This window comes from Symphalangus syndactylus, chromosome 6 (assembly GCF_028878055.3).
Source record: "Symphalangus syndactylus isolate Jambi chromosome 6, NHGRI_mSymSyn1-v2.1_pri, whole genome shotgun sequence".
Classification (NCBI taxonomy): Eukaryota; Metazoa; Chordata; class Mammalia; order Primates; family Hylobatidae; genus Symphalangus; species Symphalangus syndactylus.
In genome coordinates, this window is record NC_072428.2 from 138923103 (window position 1) to 138947337 (window position 24235).

General features: G+C 47.2%; 1 protein-coding gene across 9 annotated transcripts; it reads right to left on the bottom strand.

Annotated features, from left to right (window-relative positions):
- Positions 1-759: 759 nt before the first annotated feature.
- Positions 760-23678, bottom strand: ZNF786 (zinc finger protein 786). Of its 9 annotated transcripts, XM_055284399.2 has the most exons (6): positions 22652-22750; positions 15736-16054; positions 12698-12824; positions 8072-8195; positions 5323-5475; positions 760-3260 (listed from the first exon to the last, which is right to left on the bottom strand). In XM_055284399.2, exons 4-6 carry the CDS (start codon positions 8100-8102, stop codon positions 1210-1212), a joined length of 2235 nt encoding a protein of 744 aa, XP_055140374.1. In that variant the 5' UTR covers positions 8103-8195; positions 12698-12824; positions 15736-16054; positions 22652-22750; the 3' UTR covers positions 760-1209. The 9 variants fall into 9 exon arrangements, with proteins under 9 accessions (XP_055140374.1, XP_055140370.1, XP_055140369.1 ...); XM_055284395.2 differs by lacking the exon at positions 8072-8195 and having other exon boundaries at positions 15896-16054; XM_055284394.2 differs by lacking the exon at positions 8072-8195.
- Between the last annotated feature and the right edge of the window lie 557 nt (positions 23679-24235).

Sequence of the window (24235 nt, forward strand, 5' to 3'; positions counted from 1 at the left end):
GACCTCTCAAAGTAATGGGATTATAGGTGTGAGCCACCACATCAGGCTATATTCTATAAATTCTAAAGAGAATTAAAAGGACTTGCCAAGCTTCCTTTGGAAGATACTAAATTTGTTTTTTTTTTTTTTGAGATGGAGTCTCGCTCTGTTGCCCAGGCTGGAGTGCAGTGGCTCGATCTTGGCTCACTGCAAGCTCCGCCTCCTGGGTTCACGCCATTCTCCTGCCTCAGCCTCCCCAGTAGCTGGGACTACAGGCGCCCACCACCACGCCCAGCTAATTTTTTTTTTTTTGTATTTTTAGTAGAGACAGGGTTTCACCATGTTAGCCAGGATGGTCTCGATCTCCTGACCTTGTGATCTGCCCACCTTGCCTCCCAAAGTGCTGGGATTACAGGCATGAGCCACCACCCCTGGCCTAAATTTTTTTTTTTTTTTTGAGATAGTGTCATGCTATGTCATCCATACTGGAGTGCAGTGGCACCATCATTGCTCACTGCAGCCTCGACCTCCTTGGGCTCAGGCGATCCTCCCACCTAGGCTTCCGGAGTAGCTGAGACTACAGGTGTGTACCACCATGCCTAGCTAATTTTTGTATTTTTAGTAGAGACAGGGTTTTGCCACGTTGCCTAAGCTGGTCTCAAACTCCTTGGCTCGCGATCCTCCTGCCATGGCCTGCCAAAGTGCTGGGATTACAGGCATGAACCACTGTGCCTGGCCTAAATTTACTTTTATAACAATTACTTTTTAAAATGTCAGAACTTCCTTGTAATTACACACATATATTTTTATATAAATGCAAAGGTAATCACATCCTATCTGGATTTCTGTGTGCACTTTTTCTTAAAAATTTTAACAATCACATATAACCTCGTAGAAATTGTTTTCGTTTGCAGATGCTTCCTTTTTCATAAAATTATGTCCTTGTTTTATAATGCCATCTTTTCCAATATAGCCGAGATCATGCCACTGCACTCCAGCCTGGGTGACAGAGCAAGACTCCATCTTGGAAAAAAAAAAAAGAAATATAATTGGTGATGTTTCCAAAGAGAAAATCCTTTGTGGTTCCTCATATTCCTAACTTATATGACACTCTTGCTCAAAGAAGGACACCTGCTCCTAAAACCCGTCTACCAGCGGGTCTGGCTACTGTTGCTGTGGATTCCTGGGCAATACCAATCCTGCTGAACGCTTTGGATGTCCCACTCTGCCTCAACTCCAATCGGCCTCTATCATTGCGAACAGTTGGCTGAGTCTTTTCTTAATGTCTAGTTCATTTGGAGCAGGACAGGATTTCGTGTGTACTCTGATGTGCTCTGCAAGCTTAGACTTATAAATGAAGCCCTTTCCACAGTCGCCACAGGCGAAGGGCCTCTCGGGCCTGTGGATGCGCTGGTGCCTCAGCATGTGTCCCCTTTCCCGGAAGTTCTTGTCACACTCAGGGCAGTGGAAAGGCCTCTCCCCTGTGTGCAGGCCCTGATGGCTGAGCAGCTGCGCCTTCAGGCGGAAACTCTTGTCACACTTGGGACACTGAAAAGGCTTCTCTCCCGTGTGCGTCCTGATGTGTTCGATGAGCTTGGAGTGTTTCACAAAGCCCTTGCCGCACTCACAGGAGAAAGGCATCTCCCCGCTGTGCAGCAGCTGGTGGGCCTTCATGTCGGCCTTCACGCGATAGCGCTTGTCGCACTCCGGACACTGGAAGGGCCTCTCTCCCGTGTGCAGGCGCTGGTGGCTGAGCAGCTGCCCCTTCAGGCGGAAGCTCCTGTTGCACTCCGGGCACTGGAAGGGCCTCTCCCCGCTGTGCACGCGCAAGTGCTCCGTGAGCTTGGACTGTCTGGTGAAGCCCTTGCCACACTCCCCGCACGAGAACGGCCTCTCCTTGCTGTGCGTGTGCTGGTGGGCCTTCAGGATGCCCTTCAGGCGGAAGCGCTTGTCGCACTTCAGGCACTGGAAGGGCCTCTCCCCGCTGTGCACTCTCAGGTGCTCACGGAGCTTGCACTGGTGGGTGAAGCCTCTGCCACACTCGCTACAGGAGAAGGGCCACTCCCCACCGTGCCGGAGCCGGTGGGCTCTCAGCATGCTCTCCAGGCGGAAGCTCAGCCCACACTCTGGGCACTGAAAGGGCTTCTCGTCCGTGTGCAGCCGCTGGTGCCGCAGCAGCTGTCCCCTCTGACGGAAGTTCCTGCCACACTTGGCACACCAGAAAGGCTTCTCTCCGCTGTGGACTCGAATGTGCTCCGTGAGTTTACACTGCTTGGCGAAGCCCTTGCCACACTTCCTGCAGGAGAACGGTCTCTCCCCACCATGCGCGTGCTGGTGGACCTGCAGCAGGCGGCGCAGGCGGAAGCGCTTGGTGCAAAGCGGACACTGGAAGGGCTTTTGTCCAGTATGCGCCCTGCAGTGGCTGGCGAGCCTGGCGCTCATAGGGGAGCGCTCGCCACACTCCGAGCAGGAGCAGGGCCCCTCTGCGCCGTGCTGCAGCGCCTCCGTGTCCCCTTCCTGGTGGCCGCTCCCCTCCTGGGGCAGGCGCGAGCCTGGCTTCTGTCCCGAGTGCACACTGCTGGAGGCCCCAGGGCCTTCTCTCCAAGAGGCCGGCCCCTCCCGGCTGTGCTGGCACCGGCGAGCCTGCGTGCTGTCCACCGGGAGGCAGCGCTTGCCGCATGGGGTGCACTGGGCAGGCTTCTCCCCCTGCTGCGGGAGGCGGTGGCTGGGATGGGCCAGCTCGTGTCGGAAGCGCATTTCACCGTCAGCGCTCTTGAACTGGCCCCTCCCCGTGTGGGCCGCCAGATGGCGCAGCAGACACAGCTTCCGACGGAAGCTCTTACCGCACACGCCACACCGGAAGTGCCTCTGTACCCGAGGGCTGCTCCACGACATCTGCGTCTCCGCCCTCTTGTTGAATTTCTCCCAGGCCCTACGTGTCCGGTCCTTTGAGTTGCCTCTCTGGTGCATTACTAAGTGGTTGTTCTCCCAACAGCTTTCCCCGCAGACAGGACAAGGGTGCTGGGTGCTCTCCCAGGTGGGGACGTCCCACAAACCAGGAAGATCCAGATTTCTGGGACCTGGGATTCCTTCTTTTAGGGTAGATTGACTGGGGCCGCGGGCTAGTGGCAGAGGAGCCCTGGCGTCGTGTCTCTGTGGGCTCCCGAGGGTGATGCCTTGGTCAGGCCTGAAGGAAACAAAGGATCCAAAGGAACACTGGCTCTCAGGATCTAATTGGAAATGGCTTTTAGTTTTTCCTGAATTCACAGCCTGCTGGCTTCCTGCAATTGAAAACAAAAATTCAGTCGGTATTCCTGTCTGCAGCACTACTAGCGATTCTCACAGTCAAGTGACCCACAAGAGTGCCTTTTGGTGGCCTGGGAACCCAGCTTCCACTGAGCTACCCAACCATGTAGTGTGGTCTGTCTCATGGCCGTGAGTTTGGTGAGTCTGCTGAAACTAAACTGAACAGACGTATCTTTGGATAATACTGAAAAAAGGAAAATATAGGTCGCAAATATAGAGTGTAAGCTCTGGAATCAGTCTGCCTAGTTTTGAATCCTATCTGTCCACTATGTAACCTTTGTCAAGCTCTCTTTTGGCTTCAGCTCCTTCTGTAAAAACGTGGAAACAAAAGTACATAAGATTACTGTGAGAATTAAATGAGCTAATGTGCATGAGGTGCTTAGCATGGTGCCTGGCATAGTGCATGTACTCTGTAAGTGTTGACTGCTCTCATGACTTCAGGAAAGCCAGTGTATCCCATTCTGATGTACAGACACACCTGGAGTCCCGAGCTGGAGCCCTGACTAATACCACAGTTATACGTGATCCTTGAGCCATCCTGTCTCTAAGACCTGGCAGCAAGGCTTGGGCCTCTTCCTCCCTCCCTGCCCCCATTTCTGCCAATGTTTCAAGAAGGTTTCTTGAAATAATTAATAGATGGTAGAAAGTTAGGTAATTTGTGGGGAAAAAGCTTCACTTTCGAAATAAGCACCTAAAAACTAAAACTATTTGACAAGATTTCTTGAAATGATGCTCCTGTTTGACTTTTTCATTCTGTACTTTAAGAATCCAAAAATCTCAGACTCTCTCATCATGACAAGAAATGAAAGAGACGAGCTCAGGTTGATCAGGTTGAAGTATTCATTTCATTCTGTACTTTAAGAATCCAAAAATCTTAGACTCTCTCATCATGACAAGAAATGAAAGGGAAGAGCTCAGGTTGAAGTATTCATTTCATTCTGTACTTTAAGAATCCAAAAATCTTAGACTCTCTCATCATGACAAGAAATGAAAGGGAAGAGCTCAGGTTGAAGTATTCAAGTAGACAACAGTCTCTAGTTAGGAAGGAAGCCACGTTAGTCACGAAGATCTGGATAACCATGGGCCAGGCATGGTGGCTCACACTTATAATCCCAGCACTTTGGGAGGCTGAGGTGGGAGGACTGCTTGAGGCCAGGACTGCTTGAAGCCAGGAGTTCAAGACTGCAGTGAGCTATGGTCATGCCACTGTGCTCCAGCCTGGGTGACACAGCAAGATCCTGTGTCTTAAAAAAAAAAAAAAAAAAAAAATCTGGATAACCAGTTTCTGCTGAGTTCTTACTATATAAACTGTCTCTCAATATATATACCCACATATATGTATACATATATACACATATATTTATATATTTATGTGTACATTTATATACATATGTATATACACATATATATGTGTGTATGTGTATATATATATATATATATATTTTTTTTTTTTTTTGAGACTGAGACTTGCTGTGTCGCCCAGGCTGGAGTGCAGTTGCATAATCTCAGCTCACTCACTGCAAACTCTGCCTTCCAGTTTCAAGCAATTCTTCTGCCTCAGCCTCCTGAGTAGCTGGGATTACAGGCACCTGCCACCATGCCCGGCTAATTTTTTCGTATTTTTAGTAGAGTAAGGGTTTCACCATGTTGGCCAGGCTGGTCTGGAACTTCTGACCTCAAGTGATCTGCCCAACTGGGCTACCCAAAGTGCTGGGATTACAGGCCGGAGCCACCATGCCTGGCCTAACACTATATATATTAACCAATTCAATCCTGTTAACATGGGTACTTTCATTTTATAGATCAGGCATTGAAATACCGAAAGGTTCAATAACTTGCCCAAGGTCACCAAGAAAAAGCAAGATCCAGACATAGACTCTAGAACCCACATTCCTAACTATTATGCTTTACTGCCTTTATCTAGAAGATAAGAGTCATCAAACCTCAGCTCACCCAAACACGATGACAAGATCAGAGAAGAGAAACAAATCTGAACACAATGTCTCAAGGTCGGGGCCCTGATTTCTTAATACTCACCCCAAAGCAGCTGTTCCTCAAAACCTGGATCAAAATGCATATCAACAGAGGAGCAAATTATGTTTCCTGATTTCTGTGATTCTCTCCATTTCCTGAAGGGCTCTCCCCCGTGTTCAATCCAGGATATTAGTTCTGGTTTTGGAAGTCCATCATCTGCACAGAGAAGTCAGACAGGGTAGTTTGGCTTCCGGAATTTAAAGCACACTAAGTGTCTAAATTTCTCAACATTCACTCCTGGGACAAAGTATGAGAACAACATGTCAAAAAAAAAAAAAAAAAGGTTTACACAAAGATGAAAAAACTGCCTACACATCTAACAATGCCTCCTAGTCTGTCTGGGCATGTTAGATCAGGTATGTTGTTTTAATTTTGTCATGGTCCCCACACATTTAGCAATGCTGTATTTTGTCCAAAAACAAAATGGCTAATGCCATATATATATATATATATACATTTTTTTATGTATTTATTTAGGTATTTATTTTTTGAGATGGGGTCTCACTCCGGTTGCCAAGGCTGGAGTACAGTGGTGCAATCATGCTTCCTGGGCTCAGGTAATTCTTCAACCTCAGCCTGGGACTACAGGCACACACCACCAGGCCAAGCTAATTTTCGCATTTTTAGTGGAGACGGGTTTCACCGTGTTGCCCAGGCTGGCTTCAAATTCCTGTGCTCAAGCAGTCTGCCTGCCTCGGCCTCCCAAAGTGCTGGGATTACAGGCGTAAGTCACTGCGCCCAGCCTTCAATATTCTTAACAGTGATTTAATAACAGCCAAATCATAGGGTCCAATTTTAAAGCAAGTTGGTTACGGCAAAAATGTGGTCAAAAAGGAGTTTTTAAAATAATGCTTTAAGTTATTATTACTATTGTTTTAGGTAGGGTCTCACTGTGTCTCTCAGGCTGGAGTGCAGTGGCATGATCACAGCTTACTGCAGCCTCAACCTCCTGGGCTCCACTGATCTGCCCACCTCAGCCTCCTGAGTAGCTGGGACTACAGGCAAGAGCTACCACACTGGCTAATTTTTTTTATTAGTTTTTGAAATGGGGTCTCACTATGTTGCCCAGGCTACCCTCAAACTCCTGGACTCCAGCAGTCCTACCCCACCCTGGCGTCTCAAAGTGCTGCGATTACAGGCATGAGCCACTGCACCTGGCCAGTGGTTTAACTTATTAGAAATACTTCTGGCACACAGAGAAGGAGAAAAATATACAAAAACCTGGATGCCATCTAACTTTGTCAAATCCTACCGTGCTGACACACTTCAGGTTTTTTATTTTTTTGTTTTTGATAGGGTCTTGCTGTGTCTCCCAGGCTGAAGTGCAGTGGTGCAATCACAGCTCATTGCAGCATCAACCTCCTGGGATCAAGTAATCCTCCCACCTCAGCCTCCTGACAGCTGGGACTACAGGCGGGAGCCACCATGCTCAGCTAATTTTTAAATTTTTTGTAGAGACAGGGTCTCCCTAGTTTGTCCAGGCTTGTCTCAAACTCCTAGGCCCAAGATATCCTCCTACCTCAGCCTCTGAAAGTGCTGGGATTGTAGGGATGAGCCACCATGCCCAGTCTACTTCAGGTTTTTTAAAGATATGAGACATTACACAGTTTAAGACCCTGTATATCCCTCTCCAGAGGTAAGCACTACCCTGAATCTGGTGTATATTATTCCTATGCATGTTCTTATTTTAAAATATATATGTATAAATAAAACGTTGCTGGGTTTTTGTTTTGTTTTTTTGACAAAGTTTAACTCTTGTTGCCCAGGCTGGAGTACAATGGCGCGATCTCGGCTCACCGCAGCCTCCGCCTCCCGGGTTCAAGCGATTCTCCTGCCTCAGTCTCCCAAGTAGCTGGGATTACAGGCATGCACCACCACACCTGGCTAATTTTTGTATTTTTAGTAGAGACAGGGTTTCTCCATGTTGGTCAGGCTGGTCTCGAACTCCCGACCTCAGGTGATCTGGCTGCCTCGGCCTCCCAAAGTGCTGGGATTACAGGCATGAGCCACTGTGCCCGGCCTATATTGCTGGTTTTAAACTTTACACAGACCAGGCTAGGCGCAGTGGCTCACGCCTCTAATCTCAGCACTTTGGGAGGCCGAGGTGGGAGGATCACGAGGTCAGGAGTTCGAGACCAGCCTGGGCAATACGATGAAAGCTCATCTAATACAAAAGTTAGCTGGCCGTGGTGGTGTGTGCCTATGGTCCCAGCTACTCGGGAGGCTGAGGCAGGAGACTTGCTTGAACCTGGGAGGTGGAAGTTGGCGGTGAGCCGAGATCGCACCACTGCACTCCAGCCTGGGAAACAGAGCGAGACTCCCATCTTGGAGAAAAAAAAAAAAACTTTACATAGACCATACCACATTGTACTGCAACTTGCTCTTCTCTCCTCAAATTATATTTTTAAAATTTCTCCATTTTGGAACACTTGGCTTCATTTGTTTGATAGTCTTTGATTATATGAATATATCACAGTCTGTCTTTTTCTTCTGCTCCCTGGCATGCCTCTATGAATACACACATAAGCATTGACAGTTCTTGAAGTGAATTGCTGTATCATAGGATAAGCATGTCTTCAACTTTACTGTATGTTACCAAATTGCTCTCCAAAGTGGCTATGCTGATTGACAATAGAGTAGGAATGTTCACTTTGCTTCACATCTTGACAACACACGATGCTATCAGATGTTTTACTATCTCTAACATAGTACCACATAATAAGTCTTGCTATCTGATAGAACAATCAATCACCTTCCATCTTGTTCCATAAGACTGTCTTCATTATTCTCGTCTTGGTTCTTCCATGTTCTTTAGGATCAGCTTATCAAATTCCACAGAAAGCTCTATTGGGATTCTGACTGGACTTGCTTTGAATCTATAGATTCATTTGGGGACAGAATTGACAGAAGGCAGAAAGATCCATGTAATTGACTATTAGATTAAGAAGATGGGTGGCCGGGCGCAGTGGCTTACGCCTGTAATCTCAGCACTTTGGGAGGCCAAGGCAGGCGGATCACAAGGTCAGGAGATCGAGACCATCCTGACAAACATAGTGAAACCCCATCTCTACTAAAAATACAAAAAAATTAGCCGGGCATGCTGGCAGGCGCCTGTAGTCCCAGCTACTGGGGAGGCTGAGGCAGGAGAATGGCATGAACCTGGGAGGCGGAGCTTGCAGTGAGCTGAGATTGCGCCACTGCACTCCAGCCTGGGCAACAGAGCGAGACTCCTTCTCAAAAATAAATAAATAAATAAATAAAAGAAGATGGGTGTTCTCCTAGCTGGCCACAGTGGCTCACGACTGTAATCCCAGAACCTGGGGAGGCCAAGGCAGGTGGATCACTTGACCTCAGGAATTCAAGACCAGCCTGGGCAACATGATGAACATGATGATGATGATGGATAATCATAACGATATGATGAAAGCATGAGAAACAGTCATGGCCCAACAATGAAACAAATTAAAATGTAGCATAATTTTGTCTTTCTTTTTTTTTTTTGAGATGAAGTCTCACTGTCGCCCAGGCTGGAGTGCAATGGCGTGATCTCGGCTCATTGTAGGCTTTGCTTCCTGGGTTCAAGCGATTCTCCTCCCTCAGCCTCCCAAGTAGCTGGGATTACAGGCATGCACAACCACGCCCAGCTATTTTTTGTATTTTTAGTAGAGATGGGGTTTCACCATGTTGGCCAGGCTGGTGTCAAACTCCTGACCTCCCTCCCTTCCTTCCTTCCTTTTCTTTCTTTTTTTGAGACACTCTCCCTCTGTTGCCCAGGCTGGAGCGCGGCGGCATGATCTCGGCTCACTGCAGCCTCCCTGCCTGGGGCTCCCGTGATTCTCCTGCCTCGGCCTGCCAAATACCTGGGACTGCAGGCGCACACCACCATGCCTGGCTGGTTTTTGTGTTTTTGGTGGAGACGGGGTTTCGCTGTGTTGGCCAGGCTGGTGTCCAACTCCTGACCTCGAGTGATCTGCCCGCCTCGGCCTCCCGAAGTGTTGGGATTACAGACGGAGTCTCGCTCACTCAGTGCTCAATGTTGCCCAGGCTGGAGTGCAGTGGCGTGATCTCTGCTCGCTACAACCTCCACCTCCCAGCCGCCTGCCTTAGCTTCCCAAAGTGCTGAGATTACAGCCTCTGCCTGGCCGCCACCCCGTCTAGGAAGTGAGGAGCGTCTCTGCCTGGCCGCCCATCATCTGGGAAGTGAGGAGCGCCTCTGCCCTGCCACTACCCCGTCTGGGAAGTGAGGAGCGTCTCTGCCCGGCCGCCCCGTCTAGGAAATGAGGAGCGCCTCTGCCCGGCCGCCCCGTCTGGGACGTGAGGAGTGTCTCTGCCCGGCCGCCCCATCTGGGACGTGAGGAGCGCCTCTGCCCGCCTGCCCCGTCTGGGAATTGAGGAGCATCTCTGCCCGGCCGCCACCCCGACTGGGAAGTGAGGAGCGCCTCTGCCCTGCCACTACCCCATCTGGGAAGTGAGGAGCGTGTCTGCCTGGCCGTTGTGCAACCTTCCAAGTGTGAAGTGACAGCCTTCGTTGTGGAATGAATGAAGACACTGGCACTGATTATATAACACCGTGGCAGCTATCTCAAGTCGTTGATGGTGGAGGTATTGGAATTATAGAAGAAAGCAAACACACAAATTTGACTAAAGGCGATTTTGTGACTTCTATTGGCCCTGGCAAACCAAGGTTATTCTGGATGGAAATAGCCTTGAAAAGGTTATATATGAACGTATCTGATTTTTTTCCCCGTATAATTCTTACTTTGTGCATTTGATATTCAGTTGTGTTTGTAATCATGGAAAAATGAAAGCATATATTTTCAAAAAAAAAAAAAAAAACTCCTGACCTCAAGGGATCCACCCACCTCAGCCTCCAAAAGTGCTGGGATTACAGACATGAGCCACCACACCCGGCCAAAATGTAGCATAATTCTGAACAACTGATAAGAATGAAAAAAAGAGAATCCATTTGATCTTGATGCTTGGAACATTCTTACTAGGCTGGCACAGGGTTAATGGCATAGAATTATATTTTTGCCTCTATAGATTCATTTACTGTAACTGATTCTTCAGTAACAATGAAAATAATGTAATGTTTTCAGTTATATGGTTTAGAAACAATCCATACATAAAGCCTGCAAAAGTTAACTATGGTAGACCAGGCACAGTGGCTCACGCCTGTAATCCCAGCACTTTGGGAGACCAAGGTGGGTGAATCACCTGAGGTTGGGAGTTTAAGACCAGCCTGACCAACATGGAGAAACCCCGTCTCTACTAAAAATATATAATTAGCCGGGTGTGGTGGTGCATGCCTGTAAACTCAGCTACTCAGGAGGCTGAGGCAGGAGAATAGCTTGAACCCAGGAGGCGGAGGCTGTGGTGAGCTGACATGGTGCCATTGCACTCCAGCCTGGGCAACAAGAGTGAAACTCCGTCTCAAAAAAAAAAAAAAAAAAAAAAAAAAAAAAAAAAAAAAAAAACTATGGCAACAGAACAGAATATAAATATTAGAAACTTCGCAATATAAAGGAAGTGGTATGGCTGTTGTCAACTGGCAGAAGAGATGAAGGGAAGTACTAGAGAACTAATTATCTTTATATACTGAATGAGTCAAGAGATGAAAATGATGGAATACAATCTAGAATCTTAAACATATTATTTTAAATTATAAAGCTGACCAACAGAGGCACAAAAACTATCAAAAACTGGGGAGAAGATAGAAGAGGGATTGTATAAGTGAACTAATGCCTAATTTTTCATAGTAATTAATTAATGCTGTCTAAACTTGATAAATCAAGTTACTGTAAGCATATTTAGATTGGAGGAAGCCACTTTAAAAACTAAAACAAAAATGGTTAAAAGTGGTTGCCCTCACGTGGTTAACTGAATGTGGAGATAAGAATGAAACAGGGGCCGGGCGTGATGGCTCACGCCTGTAATCCCAGCACTTTGGGAGGCTGAGGAGGGCGGATCACGAGGTCAGGAGATCGAGACCATCCTGGCTAACACGGTGAAACCCTGTCTCTACTAAAAATACAAAAAAATTAGCCGGGTGCAGTGGTGGGCGCCTGTAGTCCCAGCTACTTGGGAGGCTGAGGCAGGAGAACGATGTGAACCTGGGAGGCGGAGCTTGCAGTGAGCTAAGATCGCGCTGCTGCACTCCAGCCTGGGGGACAGAGCGAAACTCCGTCTCAAAAAAAAAAAAAAAAGAATGAAACAGGAGATTTTTATCTTTCACTTGATGCTTCTCTGAACAGACTGATTTTTTAAAAATGATATTTGATAAATGAAATATAAAAACCAAATAAGCAAAAAGGACATCCAATACCATACCCAGGCCAGACAGCTACTCTTTTTTTTTTTTTTCCTTTTTGGGACGGAGTCTCACTCTGTTGCCAGGCTGGAGTGCAGTGGCGCGATCTCGGCTCACTGCAACCCCCGCCTCCCAGGTTCAAGTGATTCTCCTGCCTCAGCCTCCTGAGTAGCTGGGACTACAGGCGCCCGCTACCACGCCCAGCTAATTTTTGTATTTTTAGTAGAGACAGGGTTTAACCATGTTGGCCGGGATGGTCTTGATCTCTTGACCTCGTGATCCACCCGCCTTGGACTCCCAAAGTCCTGGGATTACAGGTGTGAGCCACTGCACCCGGCAGAGACAGCTACTCTTAAAACACTTCAGGCCAGGCGCGGTGGCTCACACCTGTAATCCCAGCACTTTGGGGGGCCAAGGCGGGTGGATCACGGGGTCAGGAGATTAAGACCATCCCGGCCAACATGGTGAAACCCTGTCTCTACTAAAAATACAAAAATTAGCCGGGCGTGGCAGCACACACCTGTAGTCCCAGTTACTCGGGAGGCTGAGGCAGGAGAACTGCTTGAACCCGGAAGGCAGAGGTTACAGTCAGCCAAGACTCCAGCCTGGGCGACAGAGTGAGACTGCGTCTCAAAAAAACAAACACTTCATTGTACACCCTTCCAAAATAGCTTTTCTGTAGTATTTAGACCCCACTGTAAAAGTTGTGAGGTAGGGATATCCTAGGTTAAAGATATACAGAGCACCTCATGAATGTGCGCTAGGTGTGCTCCTATGTGGACAATCATGGCATCCTGATAGTAAGTCATGACTAAAGGCCCCTCATAAATAATATTTAGTCACCCGGACAACCTTACATTGTTCAAATATTCTCATGCAACAATGTCTACCCTTGAGTAAAGATTAACAATGTTGACAAAAGTATTAACAATAGATTGCAGGGTAAAAATACCCTTCTGAGTTAATTTCTGAGAAATCTTGCTACCTGAGAAACAGGAGCATCAAGTGACTGTGACCCCTTACAGGATCCAGTTCCATGACCTACCCACAAAGGTGAACAGGTCTTACCTAGAGAGACGAGAGTCTCATAATTGCTTCTCATCACATGCTTGTAAAGCTCCTTCTGCCATGCCTCTAGATCCTGCCATTCTTGCTCGGAGAAATAAATGGCAACATCCTCAAAAGTCAGAGGTAGCTGAAATTGTAGACATAAGACATATACATTCATGGTTGCTTCAAAATGACTCCAGCTCCTTCTTGTTAATTTAAAAGACTTCTGCAGTGGACAAATGTTTTTGGTTGCTCAGCAGCTTCTTCCTGGAGAACTACTCCTTCTTCTACTCCAATTACATCGTTCTGCTGTTAACCACTACATCCCCCGCTCCACGTTTCATTATGCTTGTTCAAAGTATATATACATATGTAGAGTATGGAATTTTTTTCTTTACAAAATGGGAACAAGTCACTTTGTAACTTCATTCACTTAATATGTCACAGACCTCTTTCCAGGTTAATAATATATATTGAGGCAAACACATTTTTTTGGTAAAGTCACACTATATTCCATGAGTAGATATACCCCACTGATGGGACATATAGTTTGTTTCCCTTATAAATTACAGTATTCAGCCAGGCGCGGTGGGTCATGCCTGTAATCCCAGCACTTTGGGAGGCTGAGGTGGGCAGATCACGAGGTCAGGAGTTCGAGATCAGCCTGACCAACATGGTGAAACCCTGCCTCTGCTAAAAATACAAAAATTAGCCGGGTGTGGTGGCGTGCACCTGTAATTCCAGCTACTGGAAAGGCTGAGGCAGGAGAATTGCTTGAACCTGGGAGGCAGAGGTTGCAGTGAGCAGAGCTCGCACCACTGCACTCCAGCCTGGGCGACAGAGCAAGACTCGGTCTCAAAAAAAAAAAAAAAAGTTAGTGTTCTCATCTGCTTTCTATGTATTAGTGCTTTTACTTCTTCAGGATAAAGTATAAAAGGAGTACTAAATCAAAGAGAATACACATCTTCAGTTTTAATAAATAACATCAGATTGCCTTCCAAAAAGAATCCAGCACATTTACCCTTGCTATTAACATGAGACTTCTTGTTTCTTTATACCTTTGCCAGCACAAGATGTTCTCAAACCTTATTTTTTGCCAACGTGGGGTGGCAAGTTGTATTTCAGTATTTTAATTTACATTAATTTGTAAGGCTGGAAGTCCTTGCCACAGCAATCAGGCAAGAGAAAGAAATAAAGGGCATCCAAATTGGAAAACTATCTGTTTGCCAATGATATGATCCTCCGCCTAGAAAATCCTAGAGATTCCTCCAAAAGACTCCTGGATTTGACAAATGAATTCAGCAAAGTCTCAGGTAACAAAATTAATGTATATAAATCAGTAGCACTGCTATACACCAACAGCGACCAAGCTGAGAAATCAAGAACTCAGTAGTTTTTACAATGGCTGGAAAAAACAATAAAATGCCTAGGCATACACTTGACATGGTTGGCTCTGTGTCCCCACCCAAATCTCCTGTTAAATTGTAATCCCCAGGGTTGGAGGAGGGGCCTGGTGGGAGGCGACTGAATCATGGGGGCGGACTTCCCCCTTGTTCTCATGATAGCGAGTTTTCACAAGATCTGGTTGTTTAAAAGTGTGTAGCACTTGTCCCTTCGCTGTCTCCCTCTTGCTCCATCCATGAGAAGACCGTATGATTGTAAGTCTTCTGAGGCCTCCCCAGAAGCAGAAGACTAAGAGTTACCAGCAATTGGTTTTGAATTTTATTGCTTTTCTAAAAACTGCATTAGGAAAAATGCAATGTATGCAAATGTTTAGTATTGTTTAATACTTGTGTTTATTATGGTTGACTTGGATAAATGGATACTTCCTGAGGCTCACAACTAGGAGTATGTAAATTATATATTTGTTAATTTAAAACACTCTAATTACATAAGCATACATCCCACCTTTTATTGAACTGCCATTGTTACTGCCATATGTCCTTATTTTCTATAAGTATTAAAGTTTATCTTGTTCCAACTTAAATTTTTTTTTTTTTTTGACACGGCATCTCACTCTGTTGCCAGGCTGGAGTGCAGTGGCATGATCTTAGCTCACTGTATCCTCCACTTCCCAGATTCAAGCAATTCTCCTGCCTCAGCCTCCTGAGTAGCTGGGACTACATGTGTGCACCACCACACCTGGCTAATTTTTTTTGCATTTTTAGTAGAGATGGGGTTTCACCATGTTGGTCAGGCTGGTCTCCAACTCCTGATATCAAGTGATCCACCCAGCTTGGCCTCCCAAAGTGCTGGGACTCAGGCATGAGCCACTGTACTCAGCCTATTCATCTTTTATTTTTATTTATTTATTTTGAGATGGAGTCTCACTCTGTTGCCCAGGCTGGAGTGCAGTGGCGTGATCTCGGCTCACTGCAACCTCCACCACCCTGGTTCAAGTGATTCCCCTGCCTCAGCCTCCTGAGTAGCTGGGATTACAGGCACACGCCACCAAACTGGGCTAAATTTTTTTGTATTTTTAGTAGAGACGGGGTTTCACCATGTTGGCCAGGCTGGTCTCGAACTCCTACCTCAGGCAATCTGCCTGGCTGGGCCTCCCAAAGTGCTGGGATTACAGGCGAGAGCCACTGCGCCCAGCCAGCCTAGTCATCTTTAAATTTTTTTTTTTTTTTTTTTGAGACGGAGTTTTGCTGTTTTGCCCAGGCTGGAGTAAAGTGGCACGATCTCAGCTCACTGCAACCTCTGCCCACTGGGGTTCAAGCGGCTCTCCTGCCTCAGCCTCCCAAGTAGCTGGGATTATAGGTGCCGGCCACCACCCCCAGCTGATTTTTGTATCTTTAGTAGATACAGGGTTTTGCCACGTTAGCCAGGCTGGTCTCGAACTTCTGACCTCAGGTGATCCACCCGCCTCAGCCTCCCAGTGCTAGGATTACAGGCGTGAACCACCGCGCCCGGCCAAAGTTTATTTTTATTTATTTATTTATTTTAAATTTTAGTTTCAGGCGTACATGTGCAGGTTTGCTATACAGGTAAATTGCGTGTTGTGGGGGTTTGGTGTGCAGACTGTTTCATCACCTAGGTAATAAGCATAGTACCTGATAAGTAATTTTTCAGTCCTCATTCTCCTCCCACCCTCCACCTTCAAGTAGGCCCCAGTGTCTGTTATTCTCCGCTTTGTATCCGTATATACTCAGTGTTTAGCTCGCCCTTATAAGTGAGAACGGCACTTTGTTTTCTACTCCTGTGTTATCTCACTTAAGATAATGGCCTCCAGCTCCATCCATCTTTCTGCAAAGGATATGGTTTTCTTTATGGCTGCATAGTATTCCATGGTGCATATGTACATTTTCTTTATCCAGTCTGCCACTGATGGGCATTTAGGTTGATTCCACATCTTTGCTATGGTGAATAGTGCTGCAATGAACATATGCAAACATGTGTCTTTACGCACAACAATTTATATTCCTGTGGGTATATATTCAATAATGGGATTGCAGGGTCAAATGGTAATTCTGGCTGGGCATGGTGGCTCACGCCTGTAACACCAGCACTTTGGGAGGCCAAGGCGGGCAGATCCCCTGAGGTCAGGAGTTCTAGACCAGCCTGGCCAACATGGAGAAACCCCATCTCCACTAAAAATACAAAAAATTAGCTGGACATGGTGGCACGCGCTTGTAATCCCAGCTACTCAGGAGGCTAAAGCAGGAGAATTGCTTGAACTCGGGAGGCAGAGGTTCCTGTGAGCCGAGATGGCACCAGCCTGGATGACAGAGCAAAACTCCATCACAAAAAAAAAAAAAAAAAAAAAAAAAAAGGTAATTCTGCTTTGAGTTCTTTGAGAAATCACCAAACTGCTTTCTACAATGGCTGAACTAATTTACATTCCCACCAGCAGTGTTTATGTGTTCTCTTTTCTCTGTAACCTTGTTTTTTTTTAACTTTTTAATAGCCATTCTGACTGATATGGTTTTGATTTGCATTTCTCAAATGATTAGTGATGCTGAGCATCTTTTCATAAGCTTGTTGGCCATGTGTATGTCTTCTTTTGAGAAGTGTCTGTTCATGTCCTTTACCCATTTTTTAATGCAGTTGTTTTTTGCTTGTAAATTTAAGTTCCCCACAGATTCTGGATATTAGACCTTTGTCAGTTGCATAGTTTGCAAATATCCCATTCTGTAGGGTGTTTGTTTACTCTGCTGATAGCTTCTTTTGCTGCATAGAAGCTCTTCAGTTTAATTAGGTCCCATGTGTCAATTTTTGTTTCTGTTGCAGTTGCTTTTGGAGTCTTCATCATGAAATCTTTGCCAGGGCCTATGTCCAGAATGCTACTTCCTAGGTTATCTTCCAGGGTTTTTATAGTTTTAGGTCTTACATTTAAGTCTTTAATCAATATTGAGTTGATTTTTGTATATGGTGTAAGGAAGGGGTGCAGTGTCAGTCTTTTGCATATGGCTAGCCAGTTATCCCAGAACCATTTATTAAATAGGGAGTCTTTTTCCCACTGCTTGTTTTTGTTGACTTTGTAGATCAGATGATTGTAGGTGTGTGGTGTTATTTCTGGGCTCTCTATTCTGTTCCGTTGGTCTGTATGTCTGTTTTCTTACCAGTACCATGCTGTTTTGGTTACTGTGGCCTTGTATAGTTTGAAGTCAGGTAGTGTGATGTCTCCAGCTTTGCTCATTTTGCCTAGGACTGCCTTGGCTATTTGGGCTCCTTTTTGGTTACATATGAATTTTAAAATAGTTTTTTCAGCCAGACACTGGCTCATACCTGTAATCCCAGTAATTTGGGAGCCCAGGAGTTTGAGAACACTCTGGGCCACATAGCTAAACCCATCTCTACCAAAACAGTAACAAAACCCACAAAAATTAGCAGGGCATGGTGGCACATGCCTGTAGTCCTAGCTACCTGAGAGGCTGAGGTGGGAGAACTGCTTGAGTCCGGGGTTTCACCATATTGGCCAGGCTGGTCTCGAACTCCTGACTTCATGATCTGCCTGCCTCGGCCTCCTGAAGTGTTGGGATTACAGGCGTGAGCCACCACTCCCGGCAATATAGTTTTCTTCTAATTGTCATTGGTAGTTTGATAGGAATAGCAATGAATCTGGAAACTGCTTTGGGCAGTATGGCCATTTTAACAATATTGATTCTTCCTATCCATGAGCATTAAATGTTTTTCCCTTTGTGTTATCTCTGATTTCTTTGAGTAGTGTTTATAATTCTTGTTGTAAAGATCTTTCACCTCCTTGGTTAGCTGTATTCCTTGGCATTTTTGACTAGATGTGAATGGGACTGTGTTCTTGATTTGGCTTTTAGCTTGGATGTTTTTGGTTTATAGGAATGCTACTGATTTTTGTACACTGGTTTTTGTATTCTCAGACTTTGCTGAAGTTGTTTATCAGATTAAGGAGTGTCTGGGCACACCATGGGGTTTTCTACATATAGAATCATACAGTCTGCAAACAGGGATAGTTTGACTTCCTCTATTTCTATTTGGATGACTTTTATTTCTTTGTCTTGCCAGACTGCTCTGGCTAGGACTTCCCATCTTTTTGTTATATTCATTATGAAATTTAGAGTTGAGTTTTAAAAACTCTAATGACTCCTTTAAATTTGTCTTAGTCTGTTTAGTATTGCTGTAAAGGAACACCAAGGTGGGGTAATTTTTTTAAAAAAAGAGGTTTATTTGGTTCACAGTTATGCAGGCTGTATAAGAAGCACATCACCAGCATCTGCTTCTGGTGAAGGCCTCAGATGGCTTTTGTTCATGGTGGAAGGTAAAGGGGGCTGGGCACGGTGGCTTACACCTGTAATCCCAGCACTTTGGGAGGCCAAGGTGGGCAGATCACCTGAGGTCAGAAGTTCAATACCAGTTTTGCCAATATGGCTAAACCGTGTCGCTACTAAAAATACAAAAATTAGCCGGGCGTGGTGGCAGGGGCCTGTAATCCTGGCTACTTGGGAGGCTGAGGCAGGAGAATCGCTTGAACCCAGGAGGCGGAGGTTGCAGTGAGCCAAGATCACACCATTGCACTCCAGCGTGGGCGACAGAGTGAGACACACACACAAAAGGTGAGCTGGCATGTGCACAGATCACATGGCAAGAAGAAGCAAGACAGAAGGGGGGATGTCAGGCTCTTTTCAACCAGCTCCCTCAGGAACTAATAGAGGACAGCACCAAGACATTCATGAGGGATCCACCCCCCATGACCTAAACACTTCCCATTAGAGTCCACTTCCAACATTGCAGATCTTTTTTTTTTTTGAGATAGAGTCTTGCTCCATCGCCCAGGCTGAAGTGCAGTGGCACGATCTCAGCTCACTGCAACCTCCACCTCCCAGGTTCAAGCAATTCTGTCTTGGCCTCCCAAGTAGCTAGGACTACAGGCGCCTGACACCCTGCTCGGCTAATTTTTGTATTTTTAGTAAAGACAGGGTTTCACCTTGTTGGTCAGGCTGGTCTCAAACTCCTGACCTCAGGTGATCCACCTGCCTCAGCCTCCCAAAGTGCTGGGATTACAGGCGTGAGCCACTGTGCCCAGCCGCAAATCCAATTTTGACATGAGGTTTAGGGACAAATATCCAAACTGCAGATATAGCAACACTTAAATCAGAAATTCATTATTTTAAGCTTAAGGAAATATAGTCATTTCTGCTATAATGCTTGTTTTGAAACGTGAATTTGTTCCAACATGATTGATATATTAGGAGACAATATATTACAAAATTTTGCATTTGCTTATGTGCAATTCTGTCTATAAGAAACACTAGATTAGTGGTTCTCAATCAGAACAATTTTGTCCCCTGGCAACATTTTTTATTGTTATAATGTGGGGAAGCGGGGTAGCCTACTGGCATCTAGTGCGCAGCAGCCAAGAATAGTGATAAACATCCTACGATGCACAGGACAGCCTGCAAAACAGAAAATTATCCAGCACAGGATGTTAGTAGTGGCAAGGGTGAGAAACTTTGTACTATGTGAACAAACAGAACTGGGCTGCATAGACATACACAAAATGCACACATGCAACACACTTCAAACATCAGATTACCCTGTGTTATGAGCCCTACCTATTCACCACCAGGGTCACAACTTTCCGTCTCATTTCAGATAACCTTCCTTTCACCACTTCACAATAGCTCACAAACTGCAACCCTTGCTCTGCCCACTTCCACAAGCACATTTCAGGTCGTTCTTTTAGGTTTTTTTTTTTTTCTTTGAAACGGGGTCTCATCTGTTGCCCAGGCCAGAGTGCAGTGGTGCCAACGCAGCTTACCATAGCTTTGATGTCCTGGGCTCAAGTGATTCTCTTGCCTTAGCCTCCTGAGTAGCTGGGACCACAGGGATATGCCACCATGCCTGGCTCATTTTCTGTAGAGAGGGGTCTCACCATGTTGCCCAGGCTTTTTGTTTGTTTGTTTTTCTTTCTTTTGAGACCAAGTCTTGCTCTGTCACCCAGGCTGGAATGCATTGATGCGATCTCAGCTCACTGCAACCTCCGCCTCTGAGGTTCAAGTGATTCTCCTGCCTCAGCCTCTTGAGTAGCTGGGATTACAGGTGCCCGCCACCACGTCCAGCTAATTTTTTTATTTTTAGTAGAGACGAGATTTCACCATGTTGGCCAGGCTGGTCTTGAATTCTTGACCTCAGGTGATCTGCCTGCCTCGGCCTCCCAAAGTGCTGGGATTACAGGTGTGAGCCACCGCGCCCGGCCTGCCCAGGCTTATTTCAGGCAGTTTTTAAGGCAATTAAGATAATTTATTAATCACTAAAGTGCATAAAACTGCTTTTAGGTCCTTTCAACACATTACTGATGAGAGTTTGAGTATTGTATATGTAACATTTCTCCCAATAAGCTCTGTGGTTTTTATTGCACAATTTTGCATAGCACTATGATTTTTAGAAATGCATATGCTGTATTATTACAGAACTGAACGTATGTTTATACTTCTGTGTTAAAGGTACTCATTCTCTCCTCTGATTAAAATTCCTTACTTTTAAAACTTTTTTTAATTTTTAGAAGTTTAAAGATCCAGAAAGTTAGAGAGAAAACTATAAGCATCCTAGTATTCACCACTGACTTAACAAGTTTAACATTTTTCTTCAGAGTTCCTTTTAATGAAATAGAATGTGACAGGTGAAACTCAAGTTCTTGTGGTTCCTCTCTTCAATCATGTTCTGATATTGTCACATTCTCCTTCCTTTGTAAAGGCAAACATTATAAATATGGGAACTTTCCAGTTCATTTTAATACATATATGTATCTGTATTCAGTATTACTTTGTGTCTTTTATACATAAATACTTTATTATACTTGTATTCTTCCCTCAACATTTTGGGATCTGGCCCTGTTGAGTTTTTTTTTTTTTTTTGAGTCTTGCTCTGTCACCCAGGCTGGAGTGCAGTGGCGCGATCTCGGCTCGCTGCAAGCTCCGCCTCCCGGGTTCACGCCATTCTCCCGCCTCAGCCTCCGGAGTAGCTGGGACTACAGGCTCCCGCCAACACGCTCGGCTAATTTTTGTTTTTGTATTTTTAGTAGAGACAGGGTTTCACCGTGTTAGCCGGGATGGTCTCGATCTCCTGATCGCGTGATCCGCCCGCCTTGGCCTCCCAAAGTGCTGGGATTAGAGGCGTGAGCCACCACGCCCGGCCCTGTTGATTATATATGTAGCTAATTTATTTTAATTTTGTATAGTGTTCCACCGTCTGAATGTCACAAGTTTGTTTTTGAGATAGAGTCTCGCTCTGTCGCCCACGCTGGAGTGCAGTGGCGCCATCTCAGTTCACTGCAACCTCCACCTCCCGAGTTCAAGCAATTCTCCCTACCTCAGCCTCCCGAGGAGCTGGGATTACAGGCGCCCGCCACCACACTCAGCTAATTTTCGTATTTTTTAGTAGAGACGGTTTTTCGCCATGTTGGCCAGGCTGGTCTTGAACTCCTGACCTCAGGTGATCTGCCCACCTCTGCCTCTCAAAGTGCTGGGATTACAGGCGTAAACCACCGCGCCTGGACTCAATGTCACAAGTTTTAAAATCCATTCTTTTACTCATTAATAATTTATTTTCAGGTCTGTGATTTGGCTGTTTATATCCTTTCCCCATATATATAGGTATGTACATATTTTTGGAGACGGAGTTTCGCTCTTGTTGCCCAGGCTGGAGTGCAATGGCGCAGTCTCGGCTCACTGCAACCTCCGTCTCCCGGGTTCAAACAACTCTCCTGCCTGAGCCTCCCAAGTAGCTGGGATTACAGGCGCCCGCCACCACGCCCGGCTAATTTTTTGTATTTTTAGTAGACTTGGGGTTTCACCATGTTGGCCAGGCTAGTCTCAAACTCCTGACCTCAGGTGATCCACCCGTCTCGGCCTCCCAAAGTGCTGGGATTACAGGCATGAGCCACCGCGCCCGGCCTTATTCATTTAATAATCAGCAAAAATCCTCAACATTAAAGTTTACAAGATAAAAATACCCTCTAAACCTCGATTTCAAGAAACCACTAACTTAATTTTTTGTATCCTCTTCTACTTCTCCCAACGTATCATCTTACACTTACCACAAATCACGCTAGAAAATAAATTCTGACATTGAAGCCCCCGCCAAACACCATTTCAACCATTCGGAATCTGAAATTTTTTGGAACAGTTGTTCTGATTTCGGTGACTATGATGTAAAACTGGTTGACCTGTAACATCCACCTCTACCTTTCTATCCTTTCCGCCGTCCGCTCCCCGCCCGCCTGGCATCCTCGCCCAGGCTCCGCCCCGCTCCTAGGTCGGCCTCGGTCCACGCTCGGCTTTGTCCAGGGGTTTGGCTACGGACAAGCCGCGGGAGCGGAGGCCACCGGCTCACCGCAAGGCCCGGAATCCACACCCCCAGCAGAAGCGGCCTGCAGACTCCTTTCTACCCGTGCACCGCGGGCACTCACGGGGACCCCAGGCCACGGGCGAGTCCAGAACCTGAGGACCCACCACGACCCCGAAACCGGGCGTCCAAACAGGCCAGCCCGCTTACCCGAGGCGGCTCCGCCATGGTCCCCGCGGTCCCGCCCGGCCCTGGCAAAGCCGACCGTCTCCGGCGGCTCCGCGGGAACCGGCCCTGCAGCTCACTGATTCCCCTCCGCTCCGCCCCAACCCGACTCCCACGCACAGCCCGGGTGGCCCCCAAACGCAGCGCCAGCCGGGCGCGGTGCATGCTGGGACCCGGCGCCCGGCCGCGGCTGCCGCTCCGCCCTACAGCGCCTCCTGCCGGCGGGAGAAGCGGGGCTGCCCGAGCGTCGGTCCTCAGAGGAGGGACCGAGGGGCCTGGGCGCCCTCAGAGCCGGCCGCAGCACGCCGGTCTTTGAGGGACCGTCGGATTCCCGGGATCTGGAGAGGGAGGCGGTCAGAGACAAGCCAAGGAGCTGACCGGAGGGGAAACGGAGGGGCAGGACATGGAGAGATCAGGGACAGGGAGACGCGCTTCACAGAAACCCAGACTGAGAGGCAGCGAGAGGGGAGCGTCCGGTGCGGTTCCTCCCAAAGCCGCCCCCGAGACAGGCTTCGTCTGTGAGGGGGTCCCGGGAATCCAGCGAGGCCGGAAAGTGGGTGGGGGGCGCGCGCTGCCCGCAGTGGCCCGGGGCATCCGTCCCGCCGGGGGCGCGGAGGCCATGGGGGCCCCGTGCTTGTCCCGGCGGGGACGCGGAGGCGGGGTCCGCCTACCAGGTCCGGTCGCCGTGGGTCTAGAGCCCTTCTGGGCTCCCCGGGCGGCCACGCTCCTTCCTTAGCAGAGAACGGCCTTGGGCAGAGACCCCATGCGGAAGCCACCCCGGCCTCAGGGCCGCCTGCAGGGACTCAGGGTGGCCCAAAGCTGCGGCCGGGCACCCACGGCCACTGCAGGAGACAGAGATAGGGTGGGAGGAGAAGACGGAGGAGGCTATGACGCAGGGCGTGAGAAACACGAGAACGCAAGAACAGGGGAGAGGTGGGAAGACGCAGAAGGGGAAACCAGGAAGAGACAGAAAGGAGAGAGAGGGCAAGGAAGGGGGTGGCGATTGTCCCCAGAAAATCGACCTCGCATTCTTAGTCATGTCTTAGGTGTCAGGCTAAAGTAGCAAAGGAAAAGTGTGCAGTTGGGAGAGGATGTGCATAAGAAATAAAATAGTCCCTGCACAGGCTGAGGAGCGTGTACACATCTGTGTTTGCCACGGAATTGTGAAATGTACATGCACCTTACTGTTTAACGTTTTTTATTTTTACAACTGTTACACAGTACAATTTTTTTTTTTTTTTGAGACAAAGCCTCACTCTGTCACCCAGGCTGGAGTGCTGTGGCGCAATCAAGGCTCACTGCACCCTCTGTCTCCTGGATTCAAGCAATTCTCCTGCCTCAACCTCCCGAGTAGCAGGGATTAGAGGCACCTGCCACCACGCCTGGCTAATTTTTGTATTTTTAGTAGAGACGAGGCTTCACCATGTTGGTCAGGCTGGCCTCAAACTCCTGACCTTGTGATCTACCTGCCTCGGCTTCCCCAAGTGTTGGGATTACAGGCGTGAGCCACCGCGCCTGGCTTTTTTTTTTTTTTTTTTGAAACAGAGTCTTGCTCTGTCACCAGGCTGG

Coding starts and splice junctions, on each gene's coding strand:
- ZNF786 (XM_055284393.2), bottom strand. CDS start 22,831: ATGCACCGCGCCCGGCTGGCGCTGCGTTTGGGGGCCACCCGGGCTGTG. Junction 12,825..22,651: donor CCATGGCGGAGCCGCCTCGG/GTAAGCGGGCTG, acceptor CTACAATTTCAG/CTACCTCTGACTTTTGAGGA. Junction 3,261..5,322: donor TGAGGAACAGCTGCTTTGGG/GTGAGTATTAAG, acceptor TTTCAATTGCAG/GAAGCCAGCAGGCTGTGAAT.